At 47.7% G+C, this 19,166-nt stretch overlaps 1 protein-coding gene across 1 annotated transcript in view; it reads left to right on the top strand.

Annotated features, from left to right (window-relative positions):
- The window catches only part of LOC142587497 (phospholipid-transporting ATPase ABCA3-like), a 130,810-nt gene that overhangs the window by 43,769 nt on the left and 67,875 nt on the right, over positions 1 to 19,166 (top strand). Inside the window, exons 6-8 of the mRNA XM_075698551.1 lie at positions 523 to 677; positions 14,978 to 15,133; positions 15,528 to 15,738. Of these exons, the coding sequence (XP_075554666.1) occupies positions 523 to 677; positions 14,978 to 15,133; positions 15,528 to 15,738 (522 nt within the window). The remainder of the gene's footprint in view (positions 1 to 522; positions 678 to 14,977; positions 15,134 to 15,527; positions 15,739 to 19,166) is intronic.

The following is a 19,166-nucleotide window of genomic DNA, read 5'->3' as shown; positions in this document are numbered from 1 at the left end:
AATGTTTTGAGTAATAGTTCTGCGGAAACCCGCAAGGTGGACATAAGTAATTTTACTTCTCTCCACCTTGCGGGTTTCCGCTGAAGCAATACACCAACCTCTTGCCTTTGCTTTAAATTGTTCACAAATTCGACTTCACCCTGCCATCTGCTAGGCGCCTGGTTAGCTCCGTTGGTAGAGCGGCTGCCCCGGCAAGGCGGTGGTCCTGGGTTCGAGTCCCTGACCAAGACGAATGTTTCTTCAACTGCGAGGCGTTTCATTCGAGGGACCTGAATGGGTTGCGATTGCTACGATTGGGTGGATGTCTCATTTTCTTTTAATAAATGTTCTTACCGTTGTTCATTATGCTGCTTATCATCAATCTGTGTCTTTTACTATAAAGCGTTCTTCATAGTAAATTTAACGAACTTTCTGCGGGTGCTGAGCTGTATTGTTTTACCTATGAGAAATAAGTTGCATATTTTTTCGATACAAAAAACGCATAACTACGAAATGTGCATATTAATGGACTCTACTGCACAGGATTTTTACGACCGACGTTCGGCACGGCGATCATAGAAGGATTCGACCTCATCAAGTACCATGATGACTCGCTGGAAAACGTGCGCCTCTGTCCCCAGAAAGACATGCTGTATGAAGACATGACGCTCTACGAACATCTTTATTTTTTCGCCCTCGTGAGTGCTTCGACGATTTTCTTTTCCGAAAGCAGTACAGTTTCACCATGTGTTTTCACCAAATGCGTTCGAATTTCGTTGCTAAATAGGGAAGCTGCGGTAAATTAATTATTTATCCAGGATTACTTTTACAGTAGAAGCACATTTGAAAAACTAAAATTCAGTGTAGTAATTATATAATTATGTAAATTAAAATATTCAACTTTCTAAACGAAACAACCGTGCGATTTCTCCCAATGGAAGAATCAATGAAAGCAAGCCATCTGAGGAGCTGATAAAGTTTTCGAAAAGTGAAAAATGTTGAAGCCCACATTTTTACAGCGTAATCTGGCCACTTCTACGCAGAAGAGCGAAACGGAACAGGCGATGAGCACAACTGCCATGCCCTTAGTAGACGCCTATCCGGAGACGGCTATCCAGAACTGTCGCCTCATCGTCAGGCGAGCATGAAGCTAGCACGATCACGGTTTGGCCAGGATGATCGCTTGGTGCTCGCTCGTCTGTGACACGCAAGCAATCTTGGATCGGCGTCTACTAAGAGTGTGAAAGTTTCCATCTTCGGCTGTTCGGTTTCGCTTCTTTTGTGAAACTGGCCATATTTGGAAACAGTAATGAGCTTGATGGATGGCGCTTCAAGTTTTCTGTTGGGAACAATCGGATGGCTATCTTTAATTTAGTCAATTAATTAATTTAACTTGAATAGGTACATTTTATAATTACTGCATCAAATCTAATAAATCTGTGCCTCTGTGGTGAAAGTAATCCCGAGGAAATTATTTAAGCACCTCATCTTTAAAGGAATTTCGAATACATTTCGTGAGAAAACCGGGTGTACAGGTAGGGGCCACGCTCTGGAGTCTGCTTCTTTATTATATCATAAGAGTGCAGTTCATGCGACACGGCGTTTTAAAAATCCATCTGTTTTCTCAAGGATAAACGTAATCGATGGGGAACGAAGAGGAGCACGGCCGAAATTTGCACGTAGAACGCACACTCTAGCGTCAAATTTTGGAGTGTACATACTTACACTGAGTATGAAAGCCATTTCAGGTTTATGACTAAAGTAAACTTTTACATTATTTAAAAAAAAGGTGAAATTACTGTACAAGGAGGATCGGCAAACCAGAAAAGTCGCAATGATGAAAAATTGGGTGGCGAAGCCGCCTTGGTGTTCCCACAGCAGCCGACCATGACGTAATAAACCTTTGATGGCGTCAGCTCGTACATGACTAAATAATCGGTTAAGGTGGACTGCATTCTGTTGTAAAGAAAGAACAAACAAAGAAAAGAAGTTTTGAGAACTGTTGCTGAACCAGAACGTTCCAAATGCGGAAGAAAAAAAATAATCTGAAATGGGTGACGTCACACTGACGTACCGACGCGTACGTTCCCATACGACCTTTTAAGAAAAATGAAACATGACCATCATTTGCTCCTTATATGGTGGTGAATAAATTAAACAAAAATAGTGAATTTCAAATATCGCTTAATCTTTCGTGTCAAACACGACGATTGCCATTCTTGATTTCACTGCTTGTCTCAGGAGCCGAGGTCTTTCTTAATTAACATTTCATTTCATTGAATTTCATTGTATTGCACCTTAAAGGCCTAGTTATCACATTAGAGTGGGCTTGTTGAAGGGTATACGTAATTGTTTCAATGCAATATACACATGCAAAAAAAATTTACGAAGAGAAAAGATTAGCAAAACTTGAGAAGATATTCCGTAACGAAAACGCTACCACAGATATAAATTGCATGTTGAGTGCAGGGTGAATCATCATCATCATCATCATCATCATCAGCCTGGTTACGCCCACTGCAGGGCAAAGGCCTCTCCCATACTTCTCCAACTGCCCCGGTCATGTGCTAATTGTGGCCATGTTGACCCTCCAAACTTCCTAATCTCATCTGCCCACCTAACTTTCTGTCGCCCCCTGCTACGCTTCCCTTCCCTCGGAATCCAGTCCGTAACCCTTAATGACCATCGGTTATCTTCCCTCCTCATTACATGTCCTGCCCATGCCCATTTCTTTTTCTTGATTTCAACTAAGATGTCATTAACGCGCGTTTGTTCCCTCACCCAATCTGCTCTTTTCTTATCCCTTAATGGTACACCTATCATTCTTCTTTCCATAGCCCGTTGCGTCGTCCTCAATTTAAGTAGAACCCTTTTCGTAAGCCTCCAGGTTTCTGCCCCGTACGTGAGTACTGGTAAGACACAGCTGTTATAAACTTTTCTCTTCAGGGATAATGGCAACCTGCTGTTCATGATCTCAGAATGCCTGCCAAACGCACCCCAACCCATTCTTATTCTTCTGATTATTTCACTCTCATGATCCGGATCAGCAGTCACTACCTGTCCTAAGTAGATGTATTCCCTTACCACTTCCAGTGCCTCGCTACCTATCGTAAACTGCTGTTCCCTTCCGAGACTGTTAAACATTACTTTAGTTTTCTGCAGATTAATTTTTAGTCCCACCCTTCTGCTCTGCCTCTCCAGGTCAGTGAGCATGCATTGCAGTTGGTCCCCTGAGTTACTAAGCAAGGCAATATCATCAGCGAAGCGCAAGTTACTAAGGTATTCTCCATTTACTCTTATCCCCAATTCTTCCCAATCCAGGTCTCTGAATACCTCCTGTAAACATGCTGTGAATAGCATTGGAGAGATCGTATCTCCCTGCCTGACGCCTTTCTTTATGGGGATTTTGTTGCTTTCTTTATGGAGGACTACAGTGGCTGTGGAGCCGCTATAGATATCTTTCAGTATTTTTACGTACGGCTCGTCTACACCCTGATTCCGCAATGCCTCCATGACTGCTGAGGTTTCGACTGAATCAAACGCTTTTTCATAATCAATGAAAGCTATATATAAAGGTCGGTTATATTCCGCACATTTTTCTATCACCTGATTGATAGTGTGAATATGGTCTATTGTTGAGTAGCCTTTACGGAATCCTGCCTGGTCCTTTGGTTGACGGAAGTCTAAGGTGTTCCTGATTCTATTTGCAATTACCTTAGTAAATACTTTGTAGGCAACGGACAGTAAACTGATCGGTCTATAATTTTTCAAGTCCTTGGCGTCCCCTTTCTTATGGATTAGGATTATGTTAGCGTTTTTCCAAGATTCCGGTACGCTCGAAGTCATGAGGCATTGCGTATACAGGGTGGCCAGTTTCTCTAGAACAATCTGCCCACCGTCCTTCAACAAATCTGCTGTTACCTGATCCTCCCCAGCTGCCTTCCCCCTTTGCATAGCTCCCAAGGCTTTCCTTACTTCTTCCGGCGTTACTTGTGGGATTTCGAATTCCTCTAGACTATTCTCTCTTCCATTATCATCGTGGGTTCCACTCGTACTGTATAAATCTCTATAGAACTCCTCAGCCACGTGAACTATCTCATCCATATTAGTAATGATATTGCCGGCTTTGTCTCTTAACGCATACATCTGATTCTTGCCAATTCCTAGTTTCTTCTTCTCTGCTTTTAGGCTTCCTCCGTTCCTGAGAGCTTGTTCAATTCTATCCATATTATACTTCCTTATGTCAGCTGTCTTACGCTTGTTGATTAACTTCGAAAGTTCTGCCAGTTCTATTCTGGCTGTAGGGTTAGAGGCTTTCATACATTGGCGTTTCTTGATCAGATCTTTCGTCTCATGCGACAGCTTACTGGTATCCTGTCTAACAGAGTTACCGCCGACTTCTATTGCACACTCCTTAATGATGCCCACAAGATTGTCGTTCATTGCTTCAACACTAATGTCCTCTTCCTGAGTTAAAGCAGAATACCTGTTCTGTAGCTTGATCTGGAATTCCTCTATTTTCCCTCTTACTGCTAACTCATTGATCGGCTTCTTATGTACCAGTTTCTTCCGTTCCCTCCTCAAGTCTAGGCTAATTCGAGTTCTTACCATCCTGTGGTCACTGCAGCGCACCTTACCGAGCACGTCCACATCTTGTATGATGCCAGGGTTAGCGCAGAGTATGAAGTCTATTTCATTTCTAGTCTCGCCGTTCGGGCTCCTCCACGTCCACTTTCGGCTATCCCGCTTGCGGAAGAAGGTATTCATTATCCGCATATTATTCTGTTCCGCAAACTCTACTAATAACTCTCCCCTGCTATTCCTAGTGCCTATGCCGTATTCCCCCACTGCCTTGTCTCCAGCCTGCTTCTTGCCTACTTTGGCATTGAAATCACCCATCAGTACAGTGTATTTTGTTTTCACTCTACTCATCGCCGATTCCACGTCTTCATAGAAGCTTTCGACTTCCTGGTCATCATGACTGGATGTAGGAGCGTAGACCTGTACAACCTTCATTTTGTACCTCTTATTAAGTTTCAGAACAAGACATGCCACCCTCTCGTTAATGCTATAGAATTCCTGTATGTTACCAGCTATATTCTTATTAATCAGGAATCCGACTCCTAGTTCTCGTCTCTCCGCTAAGCCCCGGTAGCACAGGACGTGCCCGCTTCTGAGCACTGTATATGCTTCTTTTGGCCTCCTAACTTCACTGAGCCCTATTATATCCCATTTACTGCCCTCTAATTCTTCCAATAGCACTGCTAGACTCGCCTCACTAGATAATGTTCTAGCGTTAAACGTTGCCAGGTTCATATTCCAATGGCGGCCTGTCCGGAGCCAGGGATTCTTAGCACCCTCTGCAGCGTCGCAGGTCTGACCGCCGCCGTGGTCAGTTGCTTCGCAGCTGCTGGGGACTGAGGGCCGGGGTTTGGTTGTTGTGTTCATATAGGAGGTTGTGGCCAAGTACTGCACCAGGGTGGCCAATCCTGCTCTGGTGAGGGAGTGCGTTACCGGTTCTGGTCACCGGGATCAGGCCACACTCCAGGCCTGTTTATGCAATTTTATCAACCCGCGGATTTTTTTTTTTTTTAATCCGGTGGAAAATTGCGCGGCACCGGGATTCGAACCACGGACCTCTTGCACGCGAGGCGGGTGTTCTACCTCTACGCCACCGCTGCATCTGAATATACAGCAATTAATAGGGATAAACGTAGTGTATGCAGGCTGTCCCACCTATCACGCAACAAGATTTATAAACATATGCAAATGCCACGTAGCTGCACAGAAACAAGGTAATGCTGCTTGCCGTCGCATGCGGATGCTCAGAATATATCTTGCATTCCACCTCATTACGTGATTTGTCTCATTTATTCAACTTCTCAAATATTATAGTTAGAATAAAAGAGTCAATGAGAAAATTTTAGAGCAACACGAAAATCTCCCGATGCAGTTTTTTGTCAGTCTATACGTGCTACATGAAGGTCTTTCCTAGCGTGAAAGGAGGCCGTGAATACACGCAAAATTGTCACGTGACTGGCCGCTCGAAGATCAGCCAAGTCGAGTAGTGCACGACGCCGCTGGTAGGATGTAGGTTGTACAACAGTTTGGTCGTCAAGTCACTCGCTTTTGTGCTGCAAGCGATACCACGTGATGCCGTCAATTAGCATTTGGTTGCTGCGTTTCTTGCCAATTTCGCACCTACGTGTGTCTAGTTCACAGGAATTCAATCGGTTGTAGAAATCATGCAATGGTCGTTACGTCGTCATCGTTCTTGCTGCTGTCGGCAAACACACCCACTCTCGCGTTGTATTTCACTGTTGCGTCTCGCACAAGAATACTGTACTTACAAAAACACGTGTGAACGTGTTAACGCATTGCGAAACGGTGCTACATAGCAAAATGCCTGAAAAATGATTCGCTAACGTCGATTCTCATAGTGCGTGGGATCTCCACAGTTTTTTCGTTGCCACGTACACAAAACGTTCACACTAAAATTATTCGGATGATGATTGAGTTCTCCTTTGAAATTTGGATCGGAATAAAGTGTTTTACAGCGGGGACAAAGTCGCCGGTATTTGGTTGGTGTTATAAATCCTCAAAACTAGATTGATTTGAGGTGTGGGATATTCACGATTTTGTGAAATAATAATTACTGAATAATTCATAAGCTACAAATACATTAGTGCTGGATAAGTGTGCGATTCGAGATCTGCGTGTAAAAACTGTGAAGAAGATATCCTAACAAAAAAAAAACTATGCAGAAACCATCGGCGATGATTGTCAATGTAAGCGAATAGCCTTAACGAACGGATGAACGAACGTGTGGTTGATTGACAGTCCACCCCCTGTTTGCCGCCCATCGCCGCAACAGCACCCGCCCTCCCGCTCGGTACCTTCCTCGGCCTTCCCGCAGTTCTTTCCTGGCAACCATGGAGAGCGAACGCGTTCACTTCCTGCTTTACTTGGTGCATGGGCGGCGTCAGCGTTCGACGGAACGCTCGCCTACGCGTGCTGTCTGTTTTTCGTGGGCGAAAATCCGCTACGGGCAACCAGCGCTGAAACTTCGCGTGCCAACAGCAGCGTCGTAACACACAGCCTAACGAGTGGTGGAGTAGGTTTACAGTAGTACATGCTGCAATTTCGCATCTGCAAATTCACCGCTCACATTGAAGCACATGTGTCAAGCTTCTGACCTGTCTGGGTAGAGACGTGCTAGAACGTAGCAGCGCATGCGCTTCTCGCAACCCGTATGGCTATGAACAGAACTTCTGGGTGCTCTGGCCTAAGCGAAAATTGATACAGGCGCACGTCTGTTATCGTTAAGTATGCCGCGCAATCCTTGTGGCCTCCCTGCCGGACGCTGTCGGCCTACTTGAGTTACACTCAAACTGACGTAGCGCCTCCTGGACAGCGCTGGTTTCCCATACACGTCCGCACGCCAAGTTTAATCCTAGACGCGAGCGATTGTTTCTCCGCTGGCGGAACGATTTCACCTCCAACGGGTGTATGTCTCCACCGCTTCCCTTCAAGGTCGCACCCACGTTCACTTCGCGCTGCGCGCGAAACGTCTCTTCTTTGCGACGGCGCTTCTTCGGATGACTGGAAATTATTATTGTGTTGTTAACTGTCGCGACAGCAATGTAAACACGAAAGAGTTGATGCCACCAGTGAAATTCTGCCGATTTACAAGAAAATGATACGGAAAAAGCAGACGGCAGACATGGATTACTGCGGTGCGCGGAACGAAGTAAACTGGCAAACGAAGCGATTTCGTTCAATGATTACTTGTGCGTGAATGACGGTTTTTACATGTAATCCACATGAATCTGATGATTACTGTGTATATAATCCTTTGATTCGTATAAAAACTTTCAGCTTTCTCCTGTTTCGTTTGTGTGTGTGTGCTGCCCAAGAATGGAAACCACTTCATTTGCATGCGCTAGCAGTGGCCGTCGTTTACGCATGCCGAGAAATTGAATATACGCACTTTGCAATGAACATAACCGGAGTTCATTCCTACATCACCACTGCACCGATCCATCAAGTTACAGGGCGTTGCACGGCCGTGTCTAGGTCACGCTGTCATTGCTGAAGCAGAAATCATTATTAATACTTTCAACTGTCGTCACTTGAGCACTTTTAAAATATGGCCAAGCGATTTACATTGCTACCTATATTATATATTGTAGGGGATGTATTAGTTAAAATTGCGTGCGCATGTCGTACTTGTGCAATGCGGCGATGTATTTTGTTTATTTCCGCACAGTGTCGATGCGAGTCCTTTGTCGCCATCAAAGACAACACTGATTAGTAGCAAATATTTTGTGGGAAACTGCGAAAATGACTTTAGCTTACACGCATCGTATGTGCCGACAATTTTTCCGGCGGCACATACGATGTCGTTTTCATTTATGTGCTCAGTGTCACTTACATGGTTAAGCAGACGCTGCCCTTTCGCCGCATTGCAGTGATGAAAATATTCGTCACGCGTACCGATCTTCTTAAAGCCAAATAGAAGCGTGTACATCGTCCTTCAAATAAAACGTCAACGCACGCACACGTAGGCACACACCGCGCGCGGTACGAGACGTCCCCAAAAACACGCGCAGTGCAAGAGGGAATCGAGGCTGTCTTAACGAGAGATGAGAGAGGTGTGCACCCGCTAGTTGAATTTTGCGCCGCATGCGGCGCTCTCACGCCGGCGCGGCAGCGCCGCTCGGCGGTACCGTTCTCGTTTAGGAATTCTGGTGCGCCACATTGTACATGATGGGCTGGCCACCGCTGCGCGGCCAGCCAGACGTGCGACGAAGGAGCGAGCGAGTGAATGAGTGAGCGACAGCCTCCACTCCTCATCCCTCCGCTTCCTCCCCGCAGCTCGCTTGCCCGAGAGGAGGAGCACTGTTTTCTCGCCTTCCCGGGACGCGTATTTCCAATTGCTAGTAGGTCAGAATCTTGTCCCTCCAGACACAGCGATCACCAAATGGGGCGTCCATGCCTACTGCCTTACTGTGCGGGCAGCCAGCGGCGGAGCGTAAGTAAACTGGACCGCACTCCGCAATGCCGCATGCCTAGCGGACATATTCAAGGAACAAAGGCCCCTATATTTTCTCTTGCACCCGCTCTTACTCGTGCCTACGCAGAAACATCGAGCGCCGTCAAAAGCGCCATGCCTCGCTGTACCTACTAGCAAATGTAAAAACGCTCCCGGGACGAGCGAGCTAGCTAACGAGTTACAGTGTGCCTGCCCCTCCGCTGCTAGCCGTCACTCCCTGCTACTCGGTTGCGCGAGACCTCACGCACGGCGTTCCCTACACCTCGAGGTTCCCCTCTCCACCCCTCCCGCCCCTCTTTGGAACTCTGTTGCCGAAAAGCACAAGCCCTTTCTCTCCGCGCGTTTCCTCGCCTTGCTTTCCCCAAGTCAGAACACCGTCGAATTGCCGACATACCACAAAACCGGCTCACCAAAGGAAGCTATTCGGTCTAGAATACTCCAAGGTAAGTGGATTAATCACCAGACATTGAAGGGTTGCAGTATCATAATTACATATGGTTACAAAGAGTTCCGAAGGAATGGTTCTATCTACAGTAGATGCACACTGATCGTGGCGTGATCGTAGCGCAGTCCGTCCTCTCTAACTCCTCATTCTCTTCGTCTTCCCTTCTTTCTTCTTGTATCTGCCTTTCGTAACCGTTACATTTCGCCGCAAGCAGACGAAGACCGTGGGGCGAGTCAGGATGGACAGGCAGGTTAGAAAGGCTTCAGGCGAGCAATATGAATGAGCTGAGTTCTGCTTGATCACCGACCATTGCACAGGAGGCGAGCTATAACGTAAGTTTGCTCAGGTTGGCCACAACTACAAATGTGCCTGAATATAGTGACAAGAAGTTCTGGCACAATCCCCGCTTGCGTTGCGGTGTCCAAAGAAGGACCAAGTCAGCTTTTTCCAACGGTACTTGCACGTGGCGGTCGTCGTATCGCTCTTTCGAACGACATTGCGAGGCCAGAGTATGAAGACGAGCCATTCGACGGGCTTCTTCGGCGAGACACAATGTCTTCGATACAGAATCGTCCCTCTGCAGAACGAATGGTAAGAAATTGTCCAGAGGGCATCGAGGTAACCTTGCATACAGGAGATAAAATGGGCTATAGTTCGTGGTTTCGTGTTTCGTCATGTTGTATGCGTAAGTGATGAAGGGCAGCGCGTCGTCCCAGTTCTTATGATTGGAGGAGACGAACAAGGCAAGCATGTTGGTCAGCGTTCTGTTTGTCCTTTCAACGCGGCCATTGGTCGGTGGATGATACGGCATGGAATGACGGAGCTGTGAAGTGCACAAATGAAGTAACTCTTCACTGGCATCAGCAGTGAACTGGCGACCGCGGTCGCTGATGATGACACGTGGTGGGCCATGAAGAAGGGCCACGGAACTCTACAGGAAGACCACCACGCAAGCAGCGGTGGAAGACGGTATGGCTGCTGTTTCTGCATACCGTGGAAAATGGGCTACGCAGACAATTATACAGCGGTTCTTGTTGTAGATAACGGGAATGGACCCAAAAAGACAATGCCTACTTTCACGAACGGCGTACTGGGCGTTGTCAATGGCCGAAGGGGACCCGGGGCTGCGGTGGTCGGTCGCTTGTGACGTTGGCACGTTTCACAACTAGTGAGATGGCGCTGGGTTGTTTCGTACATCTTGGGCCAGTAAAAGCTCTCCCGCGTGCGGTATAGCGTTCGTACGAAGCCGAAATGACCGGATGTCACATCGTCATGCATGGCGCGTAGAACGTCGGAGCGAAGGCTCTCGGGGACAACAAGCAGAAAACGCGCTCCATGCCCGGAATAATTAGTTTTGTAGAGTAATTTATTACGGACAGTAAAGCGACCGCTGCCTTGAGAAGTACGGGCGGCGACAAAAAGCGGATCGAGGGTAAGATCATTTCGTGGTTCTTGCTGAAAATCTGCCGCGTCAGGGAACATAGAAGCAACAGCAGCGAGACAGTCGTCAAAATTCTCAGCATCGCAGTCGGTAGTCGCAAGAACAATACGAGAGAGGCAGTCTGCGTCAGCATAACGACGGCCACTGTTGTACGAGACCACAAAGTCGTGTTCCTGGAGGCGCAGCGCCCAACGTGCGAGGCGACCAGAGGGATCACGCAAACCGACCAGCCAGCATAATGAATGATGGTCGGTGGTAATCTTGAATGGTCTACCGCAAAGATAACACCGAAACTTCTGCGCCACCGAACTTCTGCAGGTATGGCGAAAACAGCTGCCAGGCATTCCTGTTCCATAACCGTATAATTGCGTTCAAATTTTCTCAAGCAACGGCTAGCGTATGCGACATGTTCTGCGTCCTGGGACGTTGTTCCAGAACCGCTCCTATCCCGATTCCATTAGCATCAGTGTGAAATTCAGTCGGGCAAGGTGGATCGAAGTGACGCAAGAGGGGTGCTGACGTTAGTATAAACTTCAGTTGAGAGAATGATGCGTGACACTCTGGTGTCCAATCGAAGGACGCATTTTGTCGCAAAATATTTGTCAACGGGTAAACGATGTTGGCAAACCGGGGAACAAAACGACGAAAATACGAACATAGCCCAGTGAATGAGCGCAGTTCTCGTGCTGACTGCGGTGGTTTGAAGGAGCTCACCGCTTCAATCTTACGAGGATCGGGTCTGACGCCATCCTTGTCGGCTAAGTGTCCCAGGACCAGGGTTTGACGTTCGCCAAAGTGACATTTTTTTTAGTTTAGAACTAGTCCAGCTTTCTCGATGCAGTCGAGAAAAGGCTGAGGCGTTCGTTATGTTCTTCAAGCGTGCGGCCGAAGATTACAACATCATCGAGCTAACACATGCATATCTCCCACTTTGGACCACGTTGTACTGTGTCAATGATTATTTTGAAGGTGGCAGGAGCATTGCAAAGGCCAAAAGGCATAACGTTTAATTCGAATAGGCCATCTGGAGTCACGAAAGCGGTCTTTTCCTTGTTGGCAGGGTTCATAGGGATTTGCCAATACCCCGATCGCAAATCAAGTGTTGAGAAGTAAGAAGCAGCGAGTAAGCAATCAATGACGTCATTGATTCGCGGTAGTGGATAGACATATCCTTCTTCGTCACTGCGTGTAGATGTCTAATCTACGCAGAATCTCTAGGAGCCATCTTTTTTCGGACCAGGATTACTGTGGCTGCCGATGGACTAGACGAATCCTGAACGACACCTTTGTTCATCATTTCCTTGACTTGCTCTGCAATAACATGGCGCTGGGAGGATGAAACTTGGTAGGGCTTTTGGCGGATGGGGTGTGCTGAGCCGGTATCTATTCTGTGACGACCGGGAGACGACGGTAAATAAAGGGGTGCATCTCCATGCGTGAAGTCGAATGCAGCCTCATTCCTGGCAAGGACCTCCGTTCCGATAATGCCAAGCATTAGCTCTTCAGAATAGCGATTATCGCAAGGAGAGCAAGCTCTAGAGACGTCCGCAGTTAGTGCATCTATTCAGCTACATGCGGCTTCATCGAAGAGAGCAATTTTCATACCGCAATAAAGAACAACTGGCTTGGCGGTACAGTTTAGCTCACACAATGTGGCGACTCCTTTCGTCATGCACACGACAGAGCAGGGCTCAAGTATATCTTTAGCACAGTTTATGTGGACATGCCTAACTACAAGGTCAACACAGTCATCGTCAACAGTAGTTGCAGAAACAAGAACGAGCGTAAGGCACCACGATGGTGTAATCAGTTCACCAAGAAAACTGAGTGTGTGTGTGTACCTGTCTTCACCACGCCAGCTTTGTTCGGAATGCGCTGATGTAAATAACTTGTTTAATGATATTTCGCCGCACCCACAATCCAAGGAAGCGCCGCACTGTTCAAGAAAATCGATACCAAGAATAACATCGTGCCAACAACGAGAACAAGGAATTCCGGCACAAACACTTTCCCAGTCAACAAAACACTCGCAGCACAAACACCAAGGGGAAGAAGCCACTCGCCGCCTACTCCACGAAGGGTAATACCGTCGTTCCAAGAAAACATAACTTTGTGGTTATTGAACGGTTTTTGAAAACAAGGCTTATCACAAACACAGTCGCCCCAGTATCAACTAATGCCATGGTCGGTATTCCGTCAATCGACACATTCACCCTGTTTGTGAGCATGACAACAGGCAGAGGTATTTCTTTCAAAGACCGTCCAGTGACCTCACCTCCATTGGCCACGGATGCTAGTTTCCCGGCGGCGGTGAGGAAGAACGGCGTCGAGGGGACGAAGAGGGAGGAGGATGATTATTTGGGGCGTGAACCTCATCGCGGATACTGGCGAATCGCTGCGTCTTGTCTTGTGTGAGAAGTGGTCCATTGGAAGCAAATCGGGCGTCCGCAAGTCATGAAGTACGGGTTCCGGGTGGCGAGAACATCGATGGTGTCCTTCGTGATTGACGGCCTTGGCGACAATACCGAGCTATATGGCCTGCGGAACCGCAGTTGTAGCACAAGGCAGGGTCGCGGTTCACAGCATCTTCCACGAAACGAATGCTAGGCGGCTGCGGTCGGCGAGAAAGTTCGTTGTCATGCGGATAACGTGTCTCTGCTGCTTGCTGAAATCCGTTATATCGTTCATAAGTCACGTCGTGGTAATACGGTCAGTGCTGTTCTTGTCGCGTTATGACAGAAGTCACAGCGCCTCCAGGGTAAAAACGCTGCTGTTCTCGCTGTGGCCAAGCGTCATAAGTAGGCCTCAGTCGTAGAGACGTGGCTACTGTCGGAGCGCGAGTTCATAATCCTCAGTGCCCTTCGCCGCAGGATATTGGTAGGAGGATGCCCCGTTTGGCTCGAAATCTGGTGATAGGCGGAAACTATGAGTGCCTGGATGTGTCACTTGCGCGTGCAAGCTGAGCTCTTCCCGAACTATTTGTCGGATCGTTGATGCAAGATCGAGGGGCTGGTTGCAGTGCACGCTTGCAACTGTCGTCACATTGGCAAGCCAGCCAAACTTCGGCGTGATGCGCGTCGTCTTCAGTTGCTCGAAAGTCCGACAGTGCCGAATGATGTCGGCGACGGAAGCCAGGTTGTCTTTTGCGATGAGGAAATTGTAAACATCTTCCGCAATTCCTTTTAGTATGTGCCCGACTTTGTTTTCCTCAGACATTCCAGTGTCCACCATCCTACACAGTTTTATTACTGCTTTCAATGTAGGCCGTGCAGGTTTCGCCTGGCACTTGCGCGCGTTGCCGTAGCCTCTGTTCTGCCCTTTTCTTTTTCGTCCCGGTGTCGCCGAATCGCTCTTTGATTTCCTAAACACTTCTTCCCCATGTCGTTAACGTTTCCTAGTGATTGTCGAGGCACACGAACGCAGTATCAGTTAGAAAGAACATGACGTTCGAAAGTTGAGAAGCGCTATTCCACTTGTTGGTGGCACTCACCCGGTGATAATAGATGAACCATTCCTCGACGTCTTCGTCCGATCTTCGGGCGAAGGGGCGCGCATCTCTCAGTTGTAGAACGGAACCGGTTGACGCAGCAGTTGGAATGGGCCGTTGTTCGTCTGCGTGTTAGAACATGTTCAGCTCCGATGGATTCGGTGGGAGTCCAGCAAGGCGACGGCTCTGTCGAAGAACTTGTGGTTCAGCCTCCGTCGTCGGGTGTCCATTACCCCTCACCTCCACCTGTTGCGAAGAGTTGTGAAGAAATGTTTTATTTACAGGAGATGGACACTGGTCGTAGCGTGATCGTAGCGCAGTCCGGCCTCTCTAACTCCTCGTTCTCTTCGTGTTCTTTTACGTGCCTTTCGTAACCGTTACAATATTATACAGTATATGTGCAGATATTGCAGGAATAAATCAGGATTAATAGAGACTGTTGAACGCAGCAGCTAAGCTTACCGCCGTGGGTTTAGCAGAAACAAGTCGCGTGGACAGACGTGTACAGGACGTTGCCCCTTTACATTTGCCATATTGAAACGCATTTTCATATTTTAATATATTTTTCAGGTTCAGCGCGTCGCCCCCGAAGCCATCGCAGAGCAGATCGAGCTTCTAGTGAAGTCGCTTCACTTCGGATCACACCTGCATAGTCTGCCGCGGGCCATGCCTTCGGGTGTCAAGAGGAAGCTCGTCCTAGCCATTGCAATCCTCGCCGATCCCAAGGTGCTAAGCTCTAACTGAAGTGCTTCACCCGATTAGCCTTCTGTTAGTTTTGGTACAGGGTCAGTTTTTGCATGACGGAAGCCTTTGCGGCGCATCGTACCTCATATATTATTTCACCCAACAGGGCTCAACTGTCGCACTTGTTTGTAGAAATGTGGCAGCTTCTGCAGGAACCTCTAATTGAAGGCGTGACAGTAAATTTACGGAACCTTTCCCACTCTTGCCAAAATTTCAGCGCATCGATTGTTTTAGTAATGACGAAGTTAATAAAATATATGTCCAGTGTATAAACAAATTTTCATTAGGGCCCGGCGAGGAGCTCTTTAAGAGCTCAATTTGGTCCTTTACCAGCTTCTGCAGATTTTGCTGACTCACTTCGTCCCGCGTCGTCCAGGTGCTCATCCTGGATGAACCGACGGCCGGACTGGACCCCCAGAGCCGCCACGAGGTGTGGGACCTGCTGCAGAAGATGCGGCGCACGTGCACCATGCTTCTCACCACGCACGATATGGAAGAAGCGGACGTCGTCGGGGACCGAATCGCCATCTTGGCCGAGGGCACGATACGGTGCTGTGGGTCTTCGCAGTTCCTCAAGCATCGATTCGGTACGCTGACGGAAAAGGAAAATTGCTGGCGCATCCATACTATGGGGATGATTGGCCTTGTTAGTGCAATTAGCAATCAAGTTTATGATGGGCGTGCAACTCATGATATGTCTTTTATCCTGTTGTTATTAGGGTGAAGAGTGGCCTGTGCGCAGTTCCATATACGCGCTGACTCAGATTGACATCGAAGAGGTTAATAGAAGAGCCCAAGGACCCAAGTTATCATCGAAGTTTATTGACGAGCAGCAAATACGCAGTGGCGCGCGCGAAGTAGCCAAGCCTGACGTCAAAAAGATCATTGAAGAGCGGCAGACATCCTGCGTCACATACTAAATTCACACACAGTCACGTAGTGGTCCAACAGTTGGTTATGAGCACACTTCGGCAAAGCAGCCCGATCCTCTACCCATTAAACCACGGACTGTACAGTGAACCCAAATTGGCTGGAAAGTGGTTAGAGACGTCCATAGTAGAAATGTAACGAAAAGTGTGTGAGGTATCCTCAGCATGCTTAACACATTAACAACAGTCAACTCAAACTGACATCGACGCAGCTACATAGGTGTCACACTGTACCAATTCTTAGTTGTCGTGGTGCGCAGTCACCCTAGGTAGCGTTCACGAGTCTCATTAAAGAGCGTCACATAGGCAGTAGCCCATACCTTGTGCGCCCAGTGAACGTACCCAGTGGGACATCAGGATGACAGCAATATGACAAAAAAGGGCGTCATAAAGTTCATTGAAGAGCGGGGCGTACTCAGTGGCACATCGGCACACGTTTCCAAACGCCACTATCTTCGGGATCAGCACGCGAATACAGGTGGATACCGGCTAGGCATCGGTTACACAAACTCGGTTTCAACTCCACGTGAATGCTGCCCAACAAAAACTGCATGGCACTGGATAGGATACCCCTACTCCTATTGCAATAAATATTTCTCGCAGTGCCCATGTCTTTACGAAGGCAGCGTCATCCGTCATCAGTGGTCTAGTCTTGCAGCTGGAAAGTTAAAACAAAGTAGGCACGAAGGAATAGCAGAACAAAAATGTGGTAGGACCCATCTCACGATTACTGTCGATGGTAATACGTTAGCATTGAATTAGTATAGTCTCAACGTATCGACACAGTCGAAACCAGTTATGTATGACGCGTGTGCTGCAGCTTGACTCCTGTTTCACGCATCTCTTAAGAACGCTCAGCGCGATCTAACGCCACCACCACGACGACTACGCATGGCATCCGAAATGCATGGCGCACAGGTGTATGCGAACGGTGCAAAGCGCGTCGTGCGAGAACTGGGGTTTCTCTCTCGCGCTTCGTTTTGGACGCGCTGCTCCATCTAGTGCCGCTATGCTCCATCTAGTGCCAAGTTATGTAGAGGTTCGTTGAAAAGTAGCACATGCCGAAAGCATTTGTGGCGCAGCCTGCAAAGGAGTTTGGTTTCTCTCCTTGAGGAACTTAAGTGGCGTGGCTTGATTGCGCTCAACATCGGGGACATTTAAGGGATCCTTTTCGTCAAAGCAGAGTCGCACATTCGCAGTGGCACACACCCAGTTACCCAAATTGGCGTGAAACATGTTCATGGTAGAGCGGAACACACCTATTGGCCCATACTCAGTGACGAAACTTGGCTTCAAAGAGGTTCTTCGAACTTTTCTACCTGCCCCTTACGACAAGTGCGACCGCTGATCACCGGCCACAAAGCACCGACCACCCTTCACCGCCAACCCCGAAAACGAGCGAAATTGACAAAGAAAGTTTTTCTATTTAACATGGGGAACGGAGTCCTGTTTGCCGCTGAGACCACGGGAGGTAACAGTGGATCCGTGTGCGGGACCACGTGGTACCAAAGTTCCGGCTAGGAGTGCTCAGTCACGGCTGGCGTGTTTCTCCTCCGTGCATCTTAAACCATCAGCCGCGATGTCGCGGATCAAGGAGTCGGTTCCCTCGTTATGTATCTATTACGTTTGACAAGTGTTTTTGTCTATTATGTTTGACAGGGGAAGCCAGCAGTCACAACAGTTTCTTTCCAGTGGGCGGACTTTGCGTCTTAATGGAAGTGGGAGTATTGCGCAAATTCTTTTGAAGAGGTGTTGGCAAAATTGGAAAACTTTTCGGCAAATTATGAACGCACAAGACAATGTAAAAAAATGTTCTAATCGCGGTGCGCTTCGGGGGCTCGCCGACTCACCATCATTTGCGTAAACTAACTGCTGTGTTCGACGAGTTGACAAGTTCCACGAGTAAAGTTCACAGGTGCGGATCAACCTGCTCGTAAGATCTGAGTCTTATGGCAACTTGGCGAGTACCAAGAAATCGACAGGACTTAGAAAATTGTGAGGACATCTCAAGTAGCGAAATAGTTTCAAATAGTCCATGTATAGAAGAACGTGCAACAAAACTTAACAGACGCATAATTCAGATGCTTTACGCATTGAAACGTTTGTGGACAACTTTTTGAAGCGAATAATTTTCAGCGCCCTCCATTGTGGCTTCGGGGGGGGGGGGGGGGTCGCTGAGTATCTGCCAAATAAAATACCGCAAATCGGCTTATATAGCACAGAGTTAACTCATAATACATGGCTAGTGAGGGCAACTGAATTCTGCGTCGTGAAACGTGATATAGGGACGTGGAACTTGTATAATGTAATCATAAAAAACACAAGTGCTCCTAATGAAAGAGTGCATGCAATTCAATGGCTTATTTATTGTCTTCTATTTTTTGAGTATATGGGCTACCACATTATTGGGTTACTTGCTATGTGCCACCGGATTCTCCGACTTATGCGTGCACGAGGAAACCTTGAGTAACAACGTAGTGGTGCCATTGTGCATGCCGCAGTTCGGCACGACATCAACACCATACAAAACCTGCACATACAGTCTCGGCTCACAGACATCTCCTAAGCAGAGAGACCTCGTAATAGGAGAGCGCGTAATGTTGAACGGTTCTTCGATTTTCTTAAATTTTCCGAATTTAGGCCAACCAATGTTTCATTTATTTGCCATGTCCCGATGGGTATATGCCTGTTTTCGCAAACTTTTGCCGCCGTAATGGTTAAACGTACCTCTGTGACCAAGGAAGGACAGTTCCCTTGTACTTCTCTAGACATCGACCTATCAATGCCATTCTTACCTCGACAAGCATTTCATATCGTCTCCCTCCTTGTCGCATCACCCTAAAGGCGTGTTTGCATTTCGGCACATAAACAAGAAATAAAAGAATGGTAGGGTTTAACTGAGAAACTCGCGATCTGCTTAGGTGGCACGCTGTATAGTAGGGACTCCGGATCAATTGTGACAGAGTCCGGTACTTTCACGCCCACCTTATTGTAGTACGCGACCGCTTTCGCATTTAACCCCCATAGAAATGCAGCCACGACTGCCCTGCTTCAACCCCCGAGACCGCGAGTTGAGTAGCAAGACA

Source organism: Dermacentor variabilis, chromosome 7 (genome assembly GCF_050947875.1).
Source record: "Dermacentor variabilis isolate Ectoservices chromosome 7, ASM5094787v1, whole genome shotgun sequence".
Lineage (NCBI taxonomy): Eukaryota > Metazoa > Arthropoda > Arachnida > Ixodida > Ixodidae > Dermacentor > Dermacentor variabilis.
Note: the sequence above shows the minus strand (reverse complement) of the source record. Positions and strands in the feature narration are given on the sequence as shown.